Source organism: Oncorhynchus clarkii, chromosome 14, assembly GCF_045791955.1.
Source record: "Oncorhynchus clarkii lewisi isolate Uvic-CL-2024 chromosome 14, UVic_Ocla_1.0, whole genome shotgun sequence".
In the NCBI taxonomy this organism is placed as follows: Eukaryota; Metazoa; Chordata; class Actinopteri; order Salmoniformes; family Salmonidae; genus Oncorhynchus; species Oncorhynchus clarkii.
In genome coordinates, this window is record NC_092160.1 from 18,420,183 (window position 1) to 18,437,529 (window position 17,347).

The 17,347-nt window shown below is 40.8% G+C and overlaps 1 protein-coding gene across 5 annotated transcripts in view; it reads left to right on the forward strand.

The window, feature by feature from the left end:
- Nucleotides 1–17,347, forward strand: part of LOC139366370 (LIM domain-binding protein 2-like) — a 106,798-nt gene that overhangs the window by 76,545 nt on the left and 12,906 nt on the right. For 2 of the 5 annotated variants that reach the window (XR_011626751.1, XM_071103782.1), the window contains exons 4-8: nt 2,085–2,207; nt 4,609–4,692; nt 8,505–8,628; nt 13,539–13,592; nt 14,825–14,955. Coding sequence is in view for 4 of the 5 variants with exons in the window: in XM_071103782.1 (XP_070959883.1) it covers nt 2,085–2,207; nt 4,609–4,692; nt 8,505–8,628; nt 13,539–13,592; nt 14,825–14,955 (516 nt within the window). In the remaining variant the exon portion in view is untranslated. Of the gene's footprint in view, nt 1–2,084; nt 2,208–4,608; nt 4,693–8,504; nt 8,629–13,538; nt 13,593–14,811; nt 14,962–17,347 lie in introns of all 5 variants that reach the window. The other 3 variants (XM_071103781.1, XM_071103779.1, XM_071103780.1) reach the window with 3 other exon arrangements.

Consider the following 17,347-nt stretch of genomic DNA (forward strand, 5'->3'; position numbering starts at 1 on the left):
TATTGTGTAAACTGTTTAAGCAAAAGGCAAATTGAATTGATATGGTTGATGAATTGGTACATAATATCAGTGTAATGACGGTATATTACAGCCTAATACAATGAACACTTGACTATAGAATGTATTTCCTGTTATTAACTGTATTACAGCCTAATACATGATGAATGTATGATGTTTTATAATGTAACTACATGTAACAGATGTGTTATTAATGCTCTATTATGCCCTTATTCATAATGAATCATCTTTCAGTAATATTGATATATAAACCTAATCCATTATGAATAAGGCCTACAGTTGCATGTCATACAGTAGAGAATGATGGGATGCTGTGTTACTCTCAGAATATGTGGTTGAGATCCCTTAGCTAAGCGAATGTGCACAATATTTATTACAGGCATCTTAAATCAATGGGGACCCTCCAAGGGGCCTTACCTATTTATGGACAGTGTTTTTATTGACCAGGATTTTCATCCGTTGCCCATACTTTTCGTACGGTCCTGTGAAGTGTCGTGTTGTAAGACTAAAGGTTTTGTTAACAAGCCACTTTAGCCAACCGATATCATAGAGGAGTCGTTTTTAATTGTTTCCATCACGTTTTGGCTTGAATGTTTGCTGTACAGTTTATGTACACATCTTCTGGACAATATTTCTGTCCATTTAGGGGACCCCTTTTGGCTCAAGTGTACCCCCAGAGGCAAACAACCCGTATCATCTATTTAACTCCCATGAAAAGGTTTCATGATGTTTAAAAACATATTTTAGCATGTGTAGGTCTTTGTGTTAATACCAATGGAAGCGATACAGAATTTCACTTAGCTCTGTAGCCAGTATTGTTAAACTCATACTTTTGCACTGTGGCTGGAGGTCAATAGTATGAGAAGCAGCTGGAATGATTTTCAAACAAGAATGAAAGCCCTTTCCATTGTCCATTAAACACTTCTGATGATTTAAAAAAACATTGCTTCTGTCTAATCCGCATGAATCTAACCGTTAAGCTCGATCGATAACTATCAAAAAGTAGTTCCGACTCTTAATCCCAATAGTAAGAATAACTCATGAATACACTATCAAGGCACACAGAAACATCGTCACATTTTAGCCAAGTAGCATAGACTATACTACATCCCCAGAATGCCCTAAATCATATATTCAATGGTAGGAGCTAGTAGAGGAAAAAATATTCCCCTTTTCTCTACTTTTTATTTTTTTCCATTGTGGTGGAGTGATACCACGTGACCAGGCCTGTATGCCCGCCAGCCTCTTTCTTGTTGATCCTCGGGAGACCATCTGTGCTGGGGGCATTGATTAGAGTGTCTGGTGGGATTACATCTTTTCTGTTGCCATGCCAACTAATCAGCTGATTTTTTTTGCTGCTCGCTCTATCCCTCCCTCTGGTTGCCACAGCAACGAAACATTGGGAACTGCAAGAGCCCTGACAACACTGAATTCGGCTAAAGGGGCGAATGTGTGTGTGTTTTTTCTGGCTCTCTCATACTCGTCCACACACATATACTCTCTCTCTCTCTCTCTCTCTCTCTCTCTCTCTCTCTCTCTCTCTCTCTCTCTCTCTCTCTCTCTCTTAATTGGCAACTCTCTCTGACCCAAAGTTCTTGTGTCTCTGCCGTAAACACACTCCTCTCAACATCATCTTCAAGAGAGTGTGAGGAATGAGAGGAACAAGGACAGACCAGCTGAATAAGGACAGAGTAAATAATAGCCTGCCCAATTCCATACAACTTCAACGTATTCCAAAGTGAATGACATCCTGCTGAGTATTAAGAATCGATCCCTGTAATGATTACCCAAATAAACAGACGCCCGCGTGCCAGCTAGCTAAAAATGACTGATCGTAAAAGAAATACATCAATATGGGGAATTATTTTGAAGGTGATGTAAACCGTAGTATACGGTTGCACTCTTGAATGAAGCTGAATACTATAGGCCTACATTTGATACAAAGGTTGTTATGAATGATACTAAAAGACTCATAAAGGTGTCATGCCTGTTCTCATGCAGGTGTTATGAATGCCTTATGTAGACCCCCTTCAGATAAAGTGTTCCCCATCTTTGTTGTTGGACAGGTATGCACAGAGGGCAGACTGATTCTTGAATTTGCCTTTGACGACCTCATGAGGATCAAGACCTGGCACTTCACCATCCGGCAATACCGAGAACTCATCCCCCGCAGCATCCTGGCCATGCACGTGAGTGGTGTGACATCATCAACATGGGCCGACTGCACGCCGACACAAATGTACCACATAGAGTTGGATAGGTGGTGCTGCCTATGCTGGATAGAGGGTGATGTCAATGCTGGATAGAGGGTGATGCCCATGCTGGATAGAGGGTGATGCCCATGCTGTCACAGAAGCCATTATGGCAAGATGCAAACATATACCCTCTATCCAACTCTATGGTTTGATATCATCAACATGCGCCAACCACCACCCACCTATTTTCCATCCAGGTGTATCCTATTCTCGAATGTTAATGAGAGTCCTCTTCCTCAGGCTCTTAAGTGGCCCAACTCCACCAAGACACTTAGACGCTATTCATAAGCATATGAATTTAAAAGCTATACAAAGCAGTTTGGAAAGTGTCCCAATTTGGAGGGATTTTAAAAACCAATTTATTTGCAGACATCAAAGGAAGGCTTGGATGAAAGAGGACCCTTGCCTGAGCAAAAAATAAATAACAAGGTCACTTGAATAATCTGTTTAATTCCAGTGTAATGAACATAATAGTCACACGGAGGGAATGGCAGTGAAGTGAGCAACTTATAGGTTGTCATAGTTCCATATGTTATACATAGTATATTATATTCACTAGTGCACAGTCATACTCTAGTCATACTCTAATATCATGAATATGTTTCCATCAAATACATTCCCTGTCTGCATGTCACCTATCATAACCTGAACACACCTACCCCGAAGTGTGCAACACTGAAACTTTTTCTTCAGCCCTGTGGGCCTAAAGGTGTATTTAAGAAGTAGTTTTCCCTGAATAGCCAGCCTCCTTCTTTTTGCCAAAAATCTTTATATAAAATTCACACACGATTAAATTGGCCCCTGTGGGTATTCCCACTAATTTCAGGAGAGTAGGGTATTGTGGGCCTTGGATGGATATTTCACAGGCATACGAGTGATGTGTAAAAGTGAGTTAGCTCTTTTGATCATAGCCTCGACTAATGAAAAGTGTAGAGAGAGTGGAAGTGAGAAGACTGAATTTACACACAATTGTGCTAGTTCATGTGTGCATGCACATTGCCCCCAGACATTCACACACAGACATAGACACAAACACATATACACACATACACACATGCACATGGATGTATGTGCTCACACGCACACAAACACACACGCACATTTTGCAGGCTTTGTTATAAAAATCTAAAAAAATATATTTTTTTTTCAAACATTAATTTCTTGTAAAAGCACACATTTTGGATTGGAAAAATACGTGTTGTGGGTATTTCATAGTTTCACCCCACTGGGCAAAAGCTGGTTGAATCAGTGTTGTTTTCACATTATTTCATACAAAATATAAAATGTGATGGTGTCGAATCAATGTGGAATTGAAAACAGATTTGTATTTTATCTCCTTTTTCTCCACAATTTTGATCTTGTCTCATCATTGCAACCTCTCAGCCGGCTCAGGAGGCGAAGGTCAAGTCATGCGTCCTCCGAAACATGACCCGCCAAACCACGCTTCTTAACAACCGCCCACTTAATCCCGGAAGCCAGCCACACCAATTTATCAGAGGAAACATTGTTCACCTGATGACCGAGGTCAGCCTGCAGGCTCCCGGCCTGCCACAAGGAGTCGCTAGAGCCAAGTTTAAGCCCCCCCGGCCAAACCCTCCCCTAACCCGAACGACGCTGGGCCAATTGAGCGCCTCCCTATGGGACTCCCGATCACGGCTGGTTGTGATACAGCCTGGGATCTAACATGCCTCTAGCACAGCGATGCAGTGCCTTAGATTTCTGCGCCACTCAGGAGGCCCATTTCATATTTTTTTCACCCAACTTTTAACCTAAATTCAATGAAATTATGAAATTATTTTTTGATTTCACATTCAATTCACGTTAGTTGACAACTCAACCAAATGTAAATCAAAACTAGACGTTGAGCTGACGTCTGCCCAGTGGGACAGTTTTGTGGGTATTTTAAGGCTAGTGTATTCTGACACTGAATTTTTGAATGGGTATTCAGTGTAGTTGTTGATGACCGTAGATGAGAAAGTATTTGACATCTCTTGGAGTCACAGGTTCTCACAACACTAAGCTGTAGTCAGGTGGCTTCTTGATATTGATATTTAGTTTCCAATTTCATATCATACTCTAAGATAAACCGATTTTTGTTTTTTTTACCATCGTCCATCTTTCCTGACTTTCTCTACACCAAGATTCAACTGGGAATTAGTGTTTTTTTGATTTTTAATGGACGCAGAGCCGGGCTAGGCTTCTCATCTGTCTTTTGTTTTGTCAATACACAGCATTGTCAGACTGAAGACTTCTATTATATAAAAGAGTTCTAACAAATTAATATTAGTAGTTAATATTAATGCAAACTGTATGTTGCCCCCCCCCCAACCCTTAGGCACAAGACCCCCAGGTTCTGGAACAGCTCTCCAAAAACATCACCCGCATGGGGCTGACCAACTTCACCCTCAACTACCTCAGGGTAAGAGCTCTCTGTCTCCTGTTTGTCTTTCTGTATCTGTCTCTCTCTCTGTGTCTGTCTCCCTCTGTCTCTGTCACCCTCTGTCTCTCGCTGTCTCTGTCTGTGTCCTTCTGTTTCTGTCTCTGTCTCTCTCTGTCTGTGTCTGTGTGTCTGTTTGTGTCTTTCTCTCTGTCTCTCTCTGTCTGTCTCTGTCTGTGTCCTTCTGTTTCTGTCTCTGTCTCTCTCTCTGTGTCTGTCTCTCTGTCTCTGTCTCCCTCTGTCTCTCGCGGTCTCTGTCTGTGTCCTTCTGTTTCTGTCTCTGTCTCTCTCTGTCTGTGTCTGTGTGTCTGTCTGTGTCTGTCTCTGTCTCTCTCCGGCTGTGTCTGTGTGGGTCTTTCTGTTGCACTATTCAGTTCAACAATCACCTTGATATAGGTACCATAGCATACCCTCCACAATTTCTAATTGTTAGGTACCTGAAAATGAATATTTATAAAATGTCAAGATGGAATATACCATAAAATTCCATTCACAGACAGTACTGATAGCTGTCACAATATGTTATTTTAATCTGAATACATAAAACAGTTCTGATAGCTGTCACCATGTTATTTTAATCTGAATACATAAAACAGTACTGACATCTATCACAATATGTTATTTTAATCTGAATACATAAAACAGTATTGACAGCTATTACAATATCTTATTTTAATCTGAATACATAAAACAGTACTGACAGCTATTACAATATCTTATTTTAATCTGAATACATAAAACAGTACTGACAGCTATTACAATATGTTATTTTAATCTGAATACATAAAACAGTACTGAGAGCTATTACAATGTTATATTATTCTGAATACATATTAGAGCATTGACAGCTATCACAATATGTTATTTTATTCTGAATACATATTAGAGCATTGACAGCTATCACAATATGTTATTTTATTCTGAATACATATTAGAGCATTGACAGCTATCACAATATGTTATTTTATTCTGAATACATAAATGCATCAGTGAATATCCAGCTATATGTTCTTCTTTACTTTTTGGTTCCAGTCCTCAGTGTATTTAAAACATGAACTTAGTGGACTTCTCAGCTGTCTGCACCAGAATACATTAGTCAGTATTTCAGATGTCTTTTGTTTGTGCTTTTCATTCCAAGATTGAGTGACAGCTCCGATTTCCAAATGGGAGAACAAGAGAAGAAGAGTGAGGGAGAAAAGAGAGAGGGAGTGAATTAATTGGATTGAGAAAATTAGCATAACATTAATGAATGCTCCCTGTTGACTCATAATTGTGAAATGCAGCACGGAGAGACGGCGAAGAGCTTAGCCACTGTTTATTATGAAGAATGTGTAGAGATAGTGGAGGGAGAGAGAGGGGAGAGAGAGCGAGAGACAGAGACAGAGACAGAGGGCTTTTGGGTAGATTTTTGAATGACCGTTCTTAACATTTTGTTGGATTAATGTTTTTTTTAAGATTCCTTGCAGCATATCATGAAAATAATTATGGAAAGCATATGGAATGATCATATGGACTATATAGAGTGTAGTTTTGGAGAGGTGTGCGCCATAACACACCTACAGTATATTATTTAGTTATTTTGCTTAACTCAAATTACACAGACAGACTTGCTTTCCAGTTAATGACAATATATCATCCATTATCTATAGGAGATTTCGCTAATGGCCGTTAGTGTAATGCTACTAAGCTATTCCTTTCAGTTTTTATGACACCCCACAACCTACCTAATTTATCCCAAACAAAATACCCCTTGTAATTTTTCACCAACAAATCCTAGTCTTGGCTCTGAGGCAAATTAGGAATTGGCTGACTTTTGGAGTTGGGGTCAATTTCATACTGTACTTTGAGTAAATATCATCGGTCTGCCTCACGTCACTGTGAGCCGCAATGATTTCTCTCTTGCTATCTTAGAGTGTCGCTGTTCAAATAAAATACGCCCTTTCCTCACATAAATGGAGTCTTTATTGTCTTTCAAAAGGCGCCCATGCATTTCCTACCGTTTATCAGTTCTTCCCAAAGAGACTGATGGTTTCCTGGCCAAGGGTCAAAACAAGCTTTTTTTTGGTCACTGTATTTAAGCCTTTCCATGTGTTAGAGCCGTGCAGCAGACTTCCTACCATTCAACCTGAAAATAGCACTTGTTTTCAGGGTCAAATCCAGGGATTGTTCCCTGAGCTAGGGGGGATATAGCCGTGTCAAGAGGACAGCAACAGAGAAACAACATGGGCTTAGTGTGCTACATGTGTTACATGCATGTTCTCTTCGCCTGCATACCGTCCAATGGCATTAGGAAATAGATCTGTAGTAGTAGTGAATCCTATTCCTTATGATCTAAAAGGCTAAACTGATCCTATTTACACACCCAGGTCTGTTTTGATAGGCCTAGATATGTAGGATCTTAATTTGAGCCAGTTTGCTACCTCAGGATAACAAATCCTGCAGCAACAGGAAATGTGAATTATTATGTGGATTATAATTATTGGACATTTTTGTATGGGTTTATACATTTTTAGTAAGGCAAAAGGGGACGCTACTAACTCGAGAAGCCTTTTAAACCTCAAATACACTACAAATGTTACATTTCCTGCTTTGCTGGAAGGTTCTCCTTCAACAGTTGTGATCCAATTAAGATCTGTATGAGTACAAACCATTTCTGTGTGGACCTCGCTTTGTGTACGGGGGCATTATCATGCTGAAACAAGAAAGGGCCTTCCCCAAACTGTTGCCATATAGTTGGAAGCACATAAATTGTCTAGAAGGTCATTGTATGCTATAGCTTTAAGATTTCCCTTTCCAAACCTTGAAAAACAGCACCAGATCATTATTCCTCCTTAACCAAACTTTGCAGTTGGCACTATGCATTGGGGCAGGTAGAGTTCTCCTGGCATTCGCCAAACCCAGATTCGTCCATCGGACTGCCAGATGGTGAAGTGTGATTCATCACTCCAGTGAACTTGTTTTCACTGCTCCAGAGTCCAATGGCGGCGAGCTTTACACCACTCGAGCCGGTGCAGTTTGGAACTCTGTAGTGAGCGTTGCAACTGAGGACAGACTATTTTTTACACGCTATGCGCTTTGGTCCCATTCTGTGAGCTTGTTTGGCCTACCACTTCACGGCTGAACCGTTGTTGCTCCTAGACGTTTCCACTTCACAATAACATCACTTAGATTTGACTGGGACAGCTCTAGCAGGGCAGAAATTTGACGAACTGACTTGTTGGAAAGGTGGCATTCTATTATGATGCCACGTTGAAAGTCACTGAGTTCCTTAGTAAGGCCACTCTACTGCCAATGTTTGTGGAGATTGGCCTGTGGAGATTGCATGGCGGTGTGCTCATTTTTATACACCTGTCATCAAAGGATATGGCTGAAATAGCCGAATCCACTAATTTGAAGGGTCTGTGTACCCGCATGACAATGCTTTGGTGTGACAGCAGGGACGAGCATTTTGATGTTTGTTGCTGCCTAAGATAACTGTTGAGGGAGGCTGTTTGCCACATGTGAAAGTTACACAGCTGTGAGTGTCTTACCTATTTAAACTGACAAACTGGCCCCCATGTCCTCTTTGTGATGACTTCATAGATCACTTGAGGATTCTCCTTGCTGTAATACAGAATTTCAGATACAGTATGTAGAAATGATACCCTTTAGAGCGAAGCTCACACAACAATTGCAGATCCATCTTCACCAACATGGAAAACAACGTGTATATGTAGTATATATGCATTTGCGTTTTTATACTACCAAATTCAACATTTGCATGTGTGTGTGTTCGTTTTTTCCATCATCTGCAGCTGTGTGTCATCCTTGAGCCCATGCAGGAGCTCATGTCCAGGCACAAGACCTACAACCTCAGCCCTAGGGACTGTCTGAAGACATGCCTGTTCCAGAAGTGGCAGAGAATGGTGGCCCCGCCAGGTAACGTTTATACGGCTTTACTAACCAAACACACTGTTCTGCAACTATTTATACTGTGTTCCAAATGGCACCATATTCCCGGTATAGTGCAATACTTTTCACCAGTGCCCTATGGGACACAACCAATGTTATTATAGTGACTATAGTAATAGGAGAGCTGAGGTGATATAATGACAATAGTTAGATGGTCTAATTTCTGGAGACCATGTTGAAAAAATAATAGTAATACATTTTTATTACATTATTTGTATTTCTAAATATGTATTATATTGCATAATACCTCACATTTATTCTTCCTGTCAGGAATCAGGAAATTGATCAGGACTTCCTCTGGAATTTTTATTTGAACAGACTGTAACCGGCCATTTCAGGTTTTTATGGTTGATGTTCGAAGGGTGGTTCTTAAAAAATAGTTGGCTTAAACTGGCTGTGCAATATTAAAGCTGGAGTTTTTGACATATTCAAGGCCTGCAAATTACTGCAATGTTCGCCAGGGCTTGACAAGACGTCTTAAAAAGCAACACCCGTAGAAACCCTTTGACTCGGACCTGTGTAATGTGCAAGGCTTCTGAACTTTAATTAAGGGTGCCTGGTGTAATCAAACTACAAGATCCAACTCCCTCGCTGATAGCTCCCAAGAGGTTTGAATTCTCACTGTCAATGAGCGTAGAATCATCTGGAACAGATCTGGAACAGAACAAAAAGGAGAAGTTGAACTGTCAATGTGTAATTGTGCACAAGGAGATAAACCTTTGATGAATTTCATGTTGTATAGTATCAGGGTTCAGTAAAAGAAAATGTAAGGTGCCAAACGTATCAGCTGTATAGGAACTGACAGCAGCTTTGGGATCCAGAACCCTCTGTATATGTCTTTACATATTGCCTTTACTCAATACCTGTTTCACTAGTGGACTTTATTCTTAACATTGTATTGGGTGTATAGCAAGATTATTAGAATGGTAGCTTTTATCATTTGACACAGATCTAGGATCAGTTTTGCTGGTCATAAATCTTTCGTGCGCCACTACAGTTCGTCTGTCTGCCTGTGTTTTTAAAGGAAACCAAACTGAACTAAGCTGGTCTAATAATTGTGTAATTGTGGTTTCCTTATTAGTCAAGTTTTTCATCTTTCCTCCAATTCTTCTCAGACCTGGAAAATGGTTCTGTTTTAGCGAGGAAGGAAGCACAGATGCATTTATGCACTGATAAGTTGTTTTAATGGAAATGGACAAGTTTTAGTGCGTCATTTGTTCGACATCGACGTAAACAGTTGTGATGGACATCATGTTCCTGTTCCTGGGGTTGTCAAAGTAGTAGATGGGAATTGGTAATAGACTTGTCACCGTTTTGATAGTTTCTCGTGACAACCTTAAACATTACAATTGACTAGCAATAGAGATGTTTATTTGGTTCTGGGTGAAGAGATTACAGTTCTGATTTAAAAAAAAAGGTGTACAGTGCATTCGGAAAATATTCAGACCCCTTGACTTTTTCAACATTTTGTTACATTACAGCCTTATTCTAAAATGGATTAAAACGTTTTTTTCCCTCATCAATCAACACACAATACCCAATAGTGACAAATCAAAACTGATTTTTATAAATTTTTGCAAATGTATTTATAAAACCTGATATCACATTTACATTCAGTGCATTGCGAAAGTATTCGGCCCCCTTGAACTTTGCGACCTTTTGCCACATTTCAGGCTTCAAACATAAAGATATAAAACTGTATTTTTTTGTGAAGAATCAACAACAAGTGGGACACAATCATGAAGTGGAACGACATTTATTGGATATTTCAAACTTTTTTAACAAATCAAAAACTGAGAAATTGGGCGTGCAAAATTATTCAGCCCCCTTAAGTTAATACTTTGTAGCGCCACCTTTTGCTGCGATTACAGCTGTAAGTCGCTTGGGGTATGTCTCTATCAGTTTTGCACATCGAGAGACTGAAATTTTTCCCATTCCTCCTTGCAAAACAGCTCGAGCTCAGTGAGGTTGGATGGAGAGCATTTGTGAACAGCAGTTTTCAGTTCTTTCAACAGATTCTCGATTGGATTCAGGTCTGGACTTTGACTTGGCCATTCTAACACCTGGATATGTTTATTTTTGAACCATTCCATTGTAGATTTTGCTTTATGTTTTGGATCATTGTCTTGTTGGAAGACAAATCTCCGTCCCAGTCTCAGGTCTTTTGCAGACTCCATCAGGTTTTCTTCCATAATGGTCCTGTATTTGGCTCCATCCATCTTCCCATCAATTTTAACCATCTTCCCTGTCCCTGCTGAAGAAAAGCAGGCCCAAACCATGATGCTGCCACCACCATGTTTGACAGTGGGGATGGTGTGTTCATGGTGATGTTCATGGGCTGTGTTGCTTTTACACCAAACATAACGTCTTGCATTGTTGCCAAAAAGTTCAATTTTGGTTTCATCTGACCAGAGCACCTTCTTCCACATGTTTGGTGTGTCTCCCAGGTGGCTTGTGGCAAACTTATATCTTTAAGAAATGGCTTTCTTCTTGCCACTCTTCCATAAAGGCCAGATTTGTGCAATATACGATTGATTGTTGTCCTATGGACAGAGTCTCCCACCTCAGCTGTAGATCTCTGCAGTTCATCCAGAGTGATCATGGGCCTCTTGGCTGCATCTCTGATCAGTCTTCTCCTTGTATGAGCTGAAAGTTTAGAGGGACGGCCAGGTCTTGGTAGATTTGCAGTGGTCTGATACTCCTTCCATTTCAATATTATCGCTTGCACAGTGCTCCTTGGGATGTTGAAAGCTTGGGAAATCTTTTTGTATCCAAATCCGGCTTTAAACTTCTTCACAACAGTATCTCGGACCTGCCTGGTGTGTTCCTTGTTCTTCATGATGCTCTCTGCGCTTTTGACGGACCTCTGAGACTATCACAGTGCAGGTGCATTTATACGGAGACTTGATTACAAACAGGTGGATTGTATTTATCATCATTAGTCATTTAGGTCAACATTGGATCATTCAGAGATCCTCACTGAACTTCTGGAGAGAGTTTTCTGCACTGAAAGTAAAGGGGCTGAATAATTTTGCACGCCCAATTTCTCAGTTTTTGATTTGTTAAAAAAGTTTGAAATATCCAATAAATGTCGTTCCACTTCATGATTGTGTCCCACTTGTTGTTGATTCTTCACAAAAAAATACAGTTTTATATCCCGAAGCCATTCCTGCGTTGTCTTGGCTGTGTGCTTAGGGTCATTGTCCTGTTGGAAGGTGAACTTTCGCCCCAGGCTGAGGACCTGAGAGCTCTGGAGCAGGTTTTCATCAAGGATCTCTGTACTTTGCTCCTCACTAGTCTCCCAGTCCTTGCCACTTAAAAACACCCCACAGCATGATGCTGCCACCACCATGCTTCACCGTAGGGATGGTGCCAGGTTTCCTCCAGATGTGACGCTTGGCATTCAGGCCAAAGTGTTCAATCTTGGTTTCATCAGACCAGAGAATCTTGTTTCTAGTGGTTTGAGAGTCTTTAGGTGCCTTTTGGCAAACTCCAAGCGGGTTGTCGTGTGCCTTTTACTGAGGAGTGGCTCCTGCCTGGCCACTCTACCATAAAGCCCTGATTGGTTAAGTGCTGCAGAGATGGTTGTTCTTTTGGAAGGTTTTTCCATCTCCACAGCGGAACTCTGGAGCTCTGTCAGGGTGACCATTGGGTTCTTGGTCACCTCCCTGACAAAGGCCCTTCTCCCCTGACTTCTCAGTTTGGCTGAGCGGCCAGCTCTAAGAAGAGTCTTGTTGGTTCCAAACTTCTTCCATTGAAGAATGATGGAGGCCACTGTGTTCTTGGGGACCTTCAATGCTGCAGAAATGTTTTGGTACCCTTCCCAAGATCTGTGCTTTGACACAATCCTGTCTCGGAGCTCTACGGACAATTCCTTCTACCTCATGGCTTGGTTTTTGCTCTGACATACACTGTCAACTGTGGGACCTTATATAGACAGTGTGTGCCTTTCCAAATCATGTCCAATCATTTGAATTTACCACAGGTGGACCCCAATCAAGTTGTAGCAAAATCTCAAGGATGATCAATGGAAACAGGATGTAGCTCAATTTCGAGTCTCATAGCAAAGGGTCTGAATACTTACGTAAATAAGGTATTTCTGTTTTGTATTGTTAATACATTTTAATAAAAAAATGTTTAACCTGTTTTTGCTTTGTCATTATGGTGTATTGTGTGTAGATTGATTAAGATTTTAAAAAATGTTATCAATTTTAGAATAAGGCTGTAACGTAACATGTGGGAAAAGTCAAGAGGTCTGAATACTTTCCGAATGCACTGTATGTTCCTCAGTTATGTATCTTTTCAGATAAATTAGACGTCGCTGGTTGCCTTTGAATAATAAAGCATCTCCCTTGGTGTGATTAGTATAAGAAATGTATTTCATTTTCAGACATCTTTTTGAAGATCACAGAAATGTTGTTTTTCCCACACTGACATTCAGAGGAATAACATTCTCTTACAAACACTTGGTGAAAATAGCTAAACACATAATTTATGTACATCAGAAACAGATATAAGTCCTGCTAAGATCTCTACTGAACCTATCTTATTACTTTACACAAGAATAATGATCAAGGATATACCCTTTTTTTATTTAATATTTTATTCATTAATTAATGAAATGTGTGGCTCATAATTAGACAAAAATACTTTTCATAATTGTACCCCTTAGTAATAATGTTTTTCGAAATATTACTCAACAGTAATAATATTTAGACAAAATATTTGTCTGTGCATTGCAGTGAATGTACAGCTATCTTTTCTCTTATATTCTCTCTGTTGTAATTTCTGGTCTCTCTCTCTCTCTCTCTGATATTTAATTACTTAAAATAATTCATCACTTCAATAAACAAAACCCATTTTGATTCTGGTTTCAGCTGGACACCCACAGAATTTCAAAACTGAAATATTCCCCACAAATCACAAAAAAGGTACCTTTTCTGTCTTCCTGTAGTTTTCAATAGAGAGAGAAGTAGTCTTGGAGATTGTATTTTATTCTCTCTCTGAACAGAATGCCATGAAATACATTGTTGTGTACTTTTTGTCATGAATGCTCAACAACCGCCTAAAGACGAAATTAGATGACTGCATGTCACATTCAGTATTTTATGCTAAGTCACTATGAAATTCTAAATCATTGACCTAAAATGTTTGCTAAGACACCACACTGTCCATCACCGCTTCATATGGTGACGCAAACAAACAAACAATCTGACTCGTAAAGACAAACCACAGCAATACAAATAAATAATAATACATTACTAATATAGATACAGTAAGATAAAAGGGGAGGTTCTCTCACAGTAGAATAGTTTTATAAAAGGTGTGTAACATATATGCTGGGAGTCAGGAAGCAGGTCTAGAAATGGAGTTTAATAGAGAAACGATACAGATTAAGAAACATGAGAAGCATCCAGAACGTGAGAGAAAACAAAACCAATACTGCCTGAAGACAGAGGCTACTGAGGGCTAAATAAAGGGGAAGTAATCAAGTAAATTATGAAGTCCAGGTGTGCATAGCGATGGGGAGCAGGTGTGCGTAATGATGGTTGCCAGATATGCGTAATGTGGGTTGCCAGGACTGGTGGTTAGTAGACTGGCGACGTCGAGCGCTGGAGAGAGGGAACGGGAGTAGGTGTGACAAGGTGGTGTTATCTATCACAGTAGTGCAGTTTTATAAAAGATGGTGTTATCTATCACAGTAGAGAAATTTTATAAAAGATGGTGTTATCTATCACAGTAGAGAAATTTTATAAAAGATGGTGTTATCTATCACAGTAGTGTAGTTTTAAGTTGGGCAGGCTTTTGAGAACTGTACAACACCAAGGTCCTTAAGGCATTCACATTAAGTCAAGCAGCACGTTCTATTGTTGAGCATTTATACAAATGAAACATGGGATCTTTCCAACTAGTGCATGACTTGGGAGATGATAACACCTTTTGATTTCACCTTTGATATTAACAAAGCATGGATCGTTTTTTAGTTTTTGCGTGTTGTACGTATTGTGCGTGTGTATGTATGTCTGTCTGTCTGTGCATTTTTGCATGGGTGCGTGTGTGTGCATGTCAATATACACATATCTTTTAATGAGTTACCCCCACCTTGGTGTATGCATTATGTTGTCCCCCATGGCTCTTGTTTCATTTGCTGGTCGTGCCAAAGCTGAGCCAACAAGACAGACGACGACGAAGAGGAGGAAAAGGAAGAACTCTGCCAGCAGTGCCAACAGCAGCGTGGGCAATGCCAACAGTAAGAAGAGAAGCCCTGCCAGCAACTTCAGCCTTTCCAGTCAGGTACCTGTAAGCATCAGATCTACTGGGTTTGGCCCACTCTTACACCACTATACATACTCTTACACCACTATACACCGTCTTTCACCTTCTTACACCCCTATACACCACTATACACCCTCTTATACATTCTTACACCACTATACACCACTATACACCCTCTTACACCACTATACACCTTCTTACACCCCTTCTACACAGCTACTATAGACACGCAGGCAGGAAGGCATGTAATGAAACACAACAATTAATTTATAGGACTATCAATCTACTATCATAATATGTTTATTCAAGTATTCATCTAGAATTATCTTCTCCTGTTGCATCATACCCTCTGCTCTGGTGAGTTCTTTATCATCTGGCACTCCATGGCTCTAGTCTATCACATGGCTCTAGTCTATACAATGGCTCTAGTCTATCATATGGCTCTAGTCTATCCAATGGCTCTAGTCTATCCCATGGCTCTAGTCTATCCCATGGCTCTTGTCTATCCCATGCATAGCATATTTTCTTCCTTGACATGTCAATACAATGGGGCCACTTGACACAGTTCGAGGTTAAACACCTACTTAAACCACTGAGTGTTAGACCTCGCTCTTCACATCACCCCGGGGGATAAAGTGCTATTGCGCCTCAATTGTTTGGACAGGCTATAGTACTTTCTCACTATCACACCCTGGGTTTGCTGTATGGACTGTTAGGAGTCATACTGACGGCTTAGTACTGTAGTCCCTTTGGATGGGGGGGGGGGGGGGACTGGGGAACTGTGAACCCTCTTTGTTTTGGGTTACGTTGTTCCTCACGGTGCCGCAGGTCATGCTTTTTAATTCTCAGGGCGTCTCTCTTTTTTCTCTATGTATATATTTTTTATACCTCTCTCTCTCACCCACATAGACACACACCCTCTCCAACTCAAGCTCCCCCCTCTCTCTTGCTCTTTCTCGATCTCTCTCCCTCAATCTCCCTTTCTCACACACAAATAGACACACACCCTCGCCAACTCTAGCTACCTCTCACTCTCTTCTATCTCTTACTCAATCATTCGGACGCACACACACACACACACACACACACACACACACACACACACACACACACACACACACACACACACACACACACACAGTTGTTTTCTCAGTGGGAGGCTGTTTGGCTCTGTGCCATCACTCATTATCAGTATATCTGTATACACCCCCCTTCTCCTCTCCTTTCCTTCCCACACACAACCTCCTCTCCCTCCTCATCCCCCATCCTTTCTTTAAGAACACACACTTCCTATGGCTAATGTTGACATGCGTCTTTAAGAGCAGTGGCGGTAACATGCTGGTTACATATGTTGCACGCCTGCTAGCTTTGTCTGAGAAGTTGTTCGTTCGTTGGCTGAGCACAGGCCCTACGTGAGCCCAATGACAATAAGGAGAGGACAAGGAGAAAAGGGAGGGAGTGGGTGAATGGGGGGCATAGAGAAAGGAGGGGGAGTGGGTTGTTGTGTTGTTCAACAGGGACCTCTACTGGTTGCTGGGCTGAAATTACATTGAAAACCACGTAGAGTGCTACTATGAAAGAATGCAGAGTACTCCTATGTGTTTGCTGGAGGATTCATTGGGAACATTCAGATAGAAATGGATTGTGTAGAACAGATATTGTTGTCTGTCAGGTAGAAAATGTGTGAACATGTGTGAATCAACATGTGTTGTTAGCTCTATCTGTATCCCTCTGAACATTTCACCTCATAGGTCCTTACCTACACATTCTGATTTGCAAATCTTAAGAGACTAGATAGGTCTATGCTGAAAGCTCAGCCCAGCCTTTCAATGGGCATAGAGGAGCATCTACCATATTGCTTACACCTGTCCAGTTCCTTCAGATCTGCAAACACAGAAGAAGTAGCGGGTTGTCTAATATCTCAAAAGGGATGCTAATACACTAACATATGATCAGAAAATGAACATTTTTAGCTGTTTTAACAGCCCATAGGCCCATTCAGGGATAACTGGCTAGCTAATGCTAAAGATAATGAGATGAGTAGATCAAACATTATTAATTAGATCACAATTAACATTCCCCCAATCCAAGTCTGACCACCCAAACTGGCCAGAGGTAGATTGACAACCACCCCCGCAGGAACAGATGGCGAATTCAAGGCTTGTTGGCAATCAGCACGTTTTGAGCTAATGACTTAATTAGCTATGCAAATTGACAAATCAGTGTGGATATTGTCATTTAGTCAAAAAGCTCACCTAAATTAATTAGTGTGATTAAGGCATAGTAGGGTGTAGAGGCGGTAGCTTGGGGGTTTGAGAGACGTTGCCCCCCCCAATCCTGATCCTCTTTGGTTGGTGTGTGTGTTTTTGTGTGCGTGTGTGTGTGTCTGCGTGTGTGTGTGTGTGTGTGT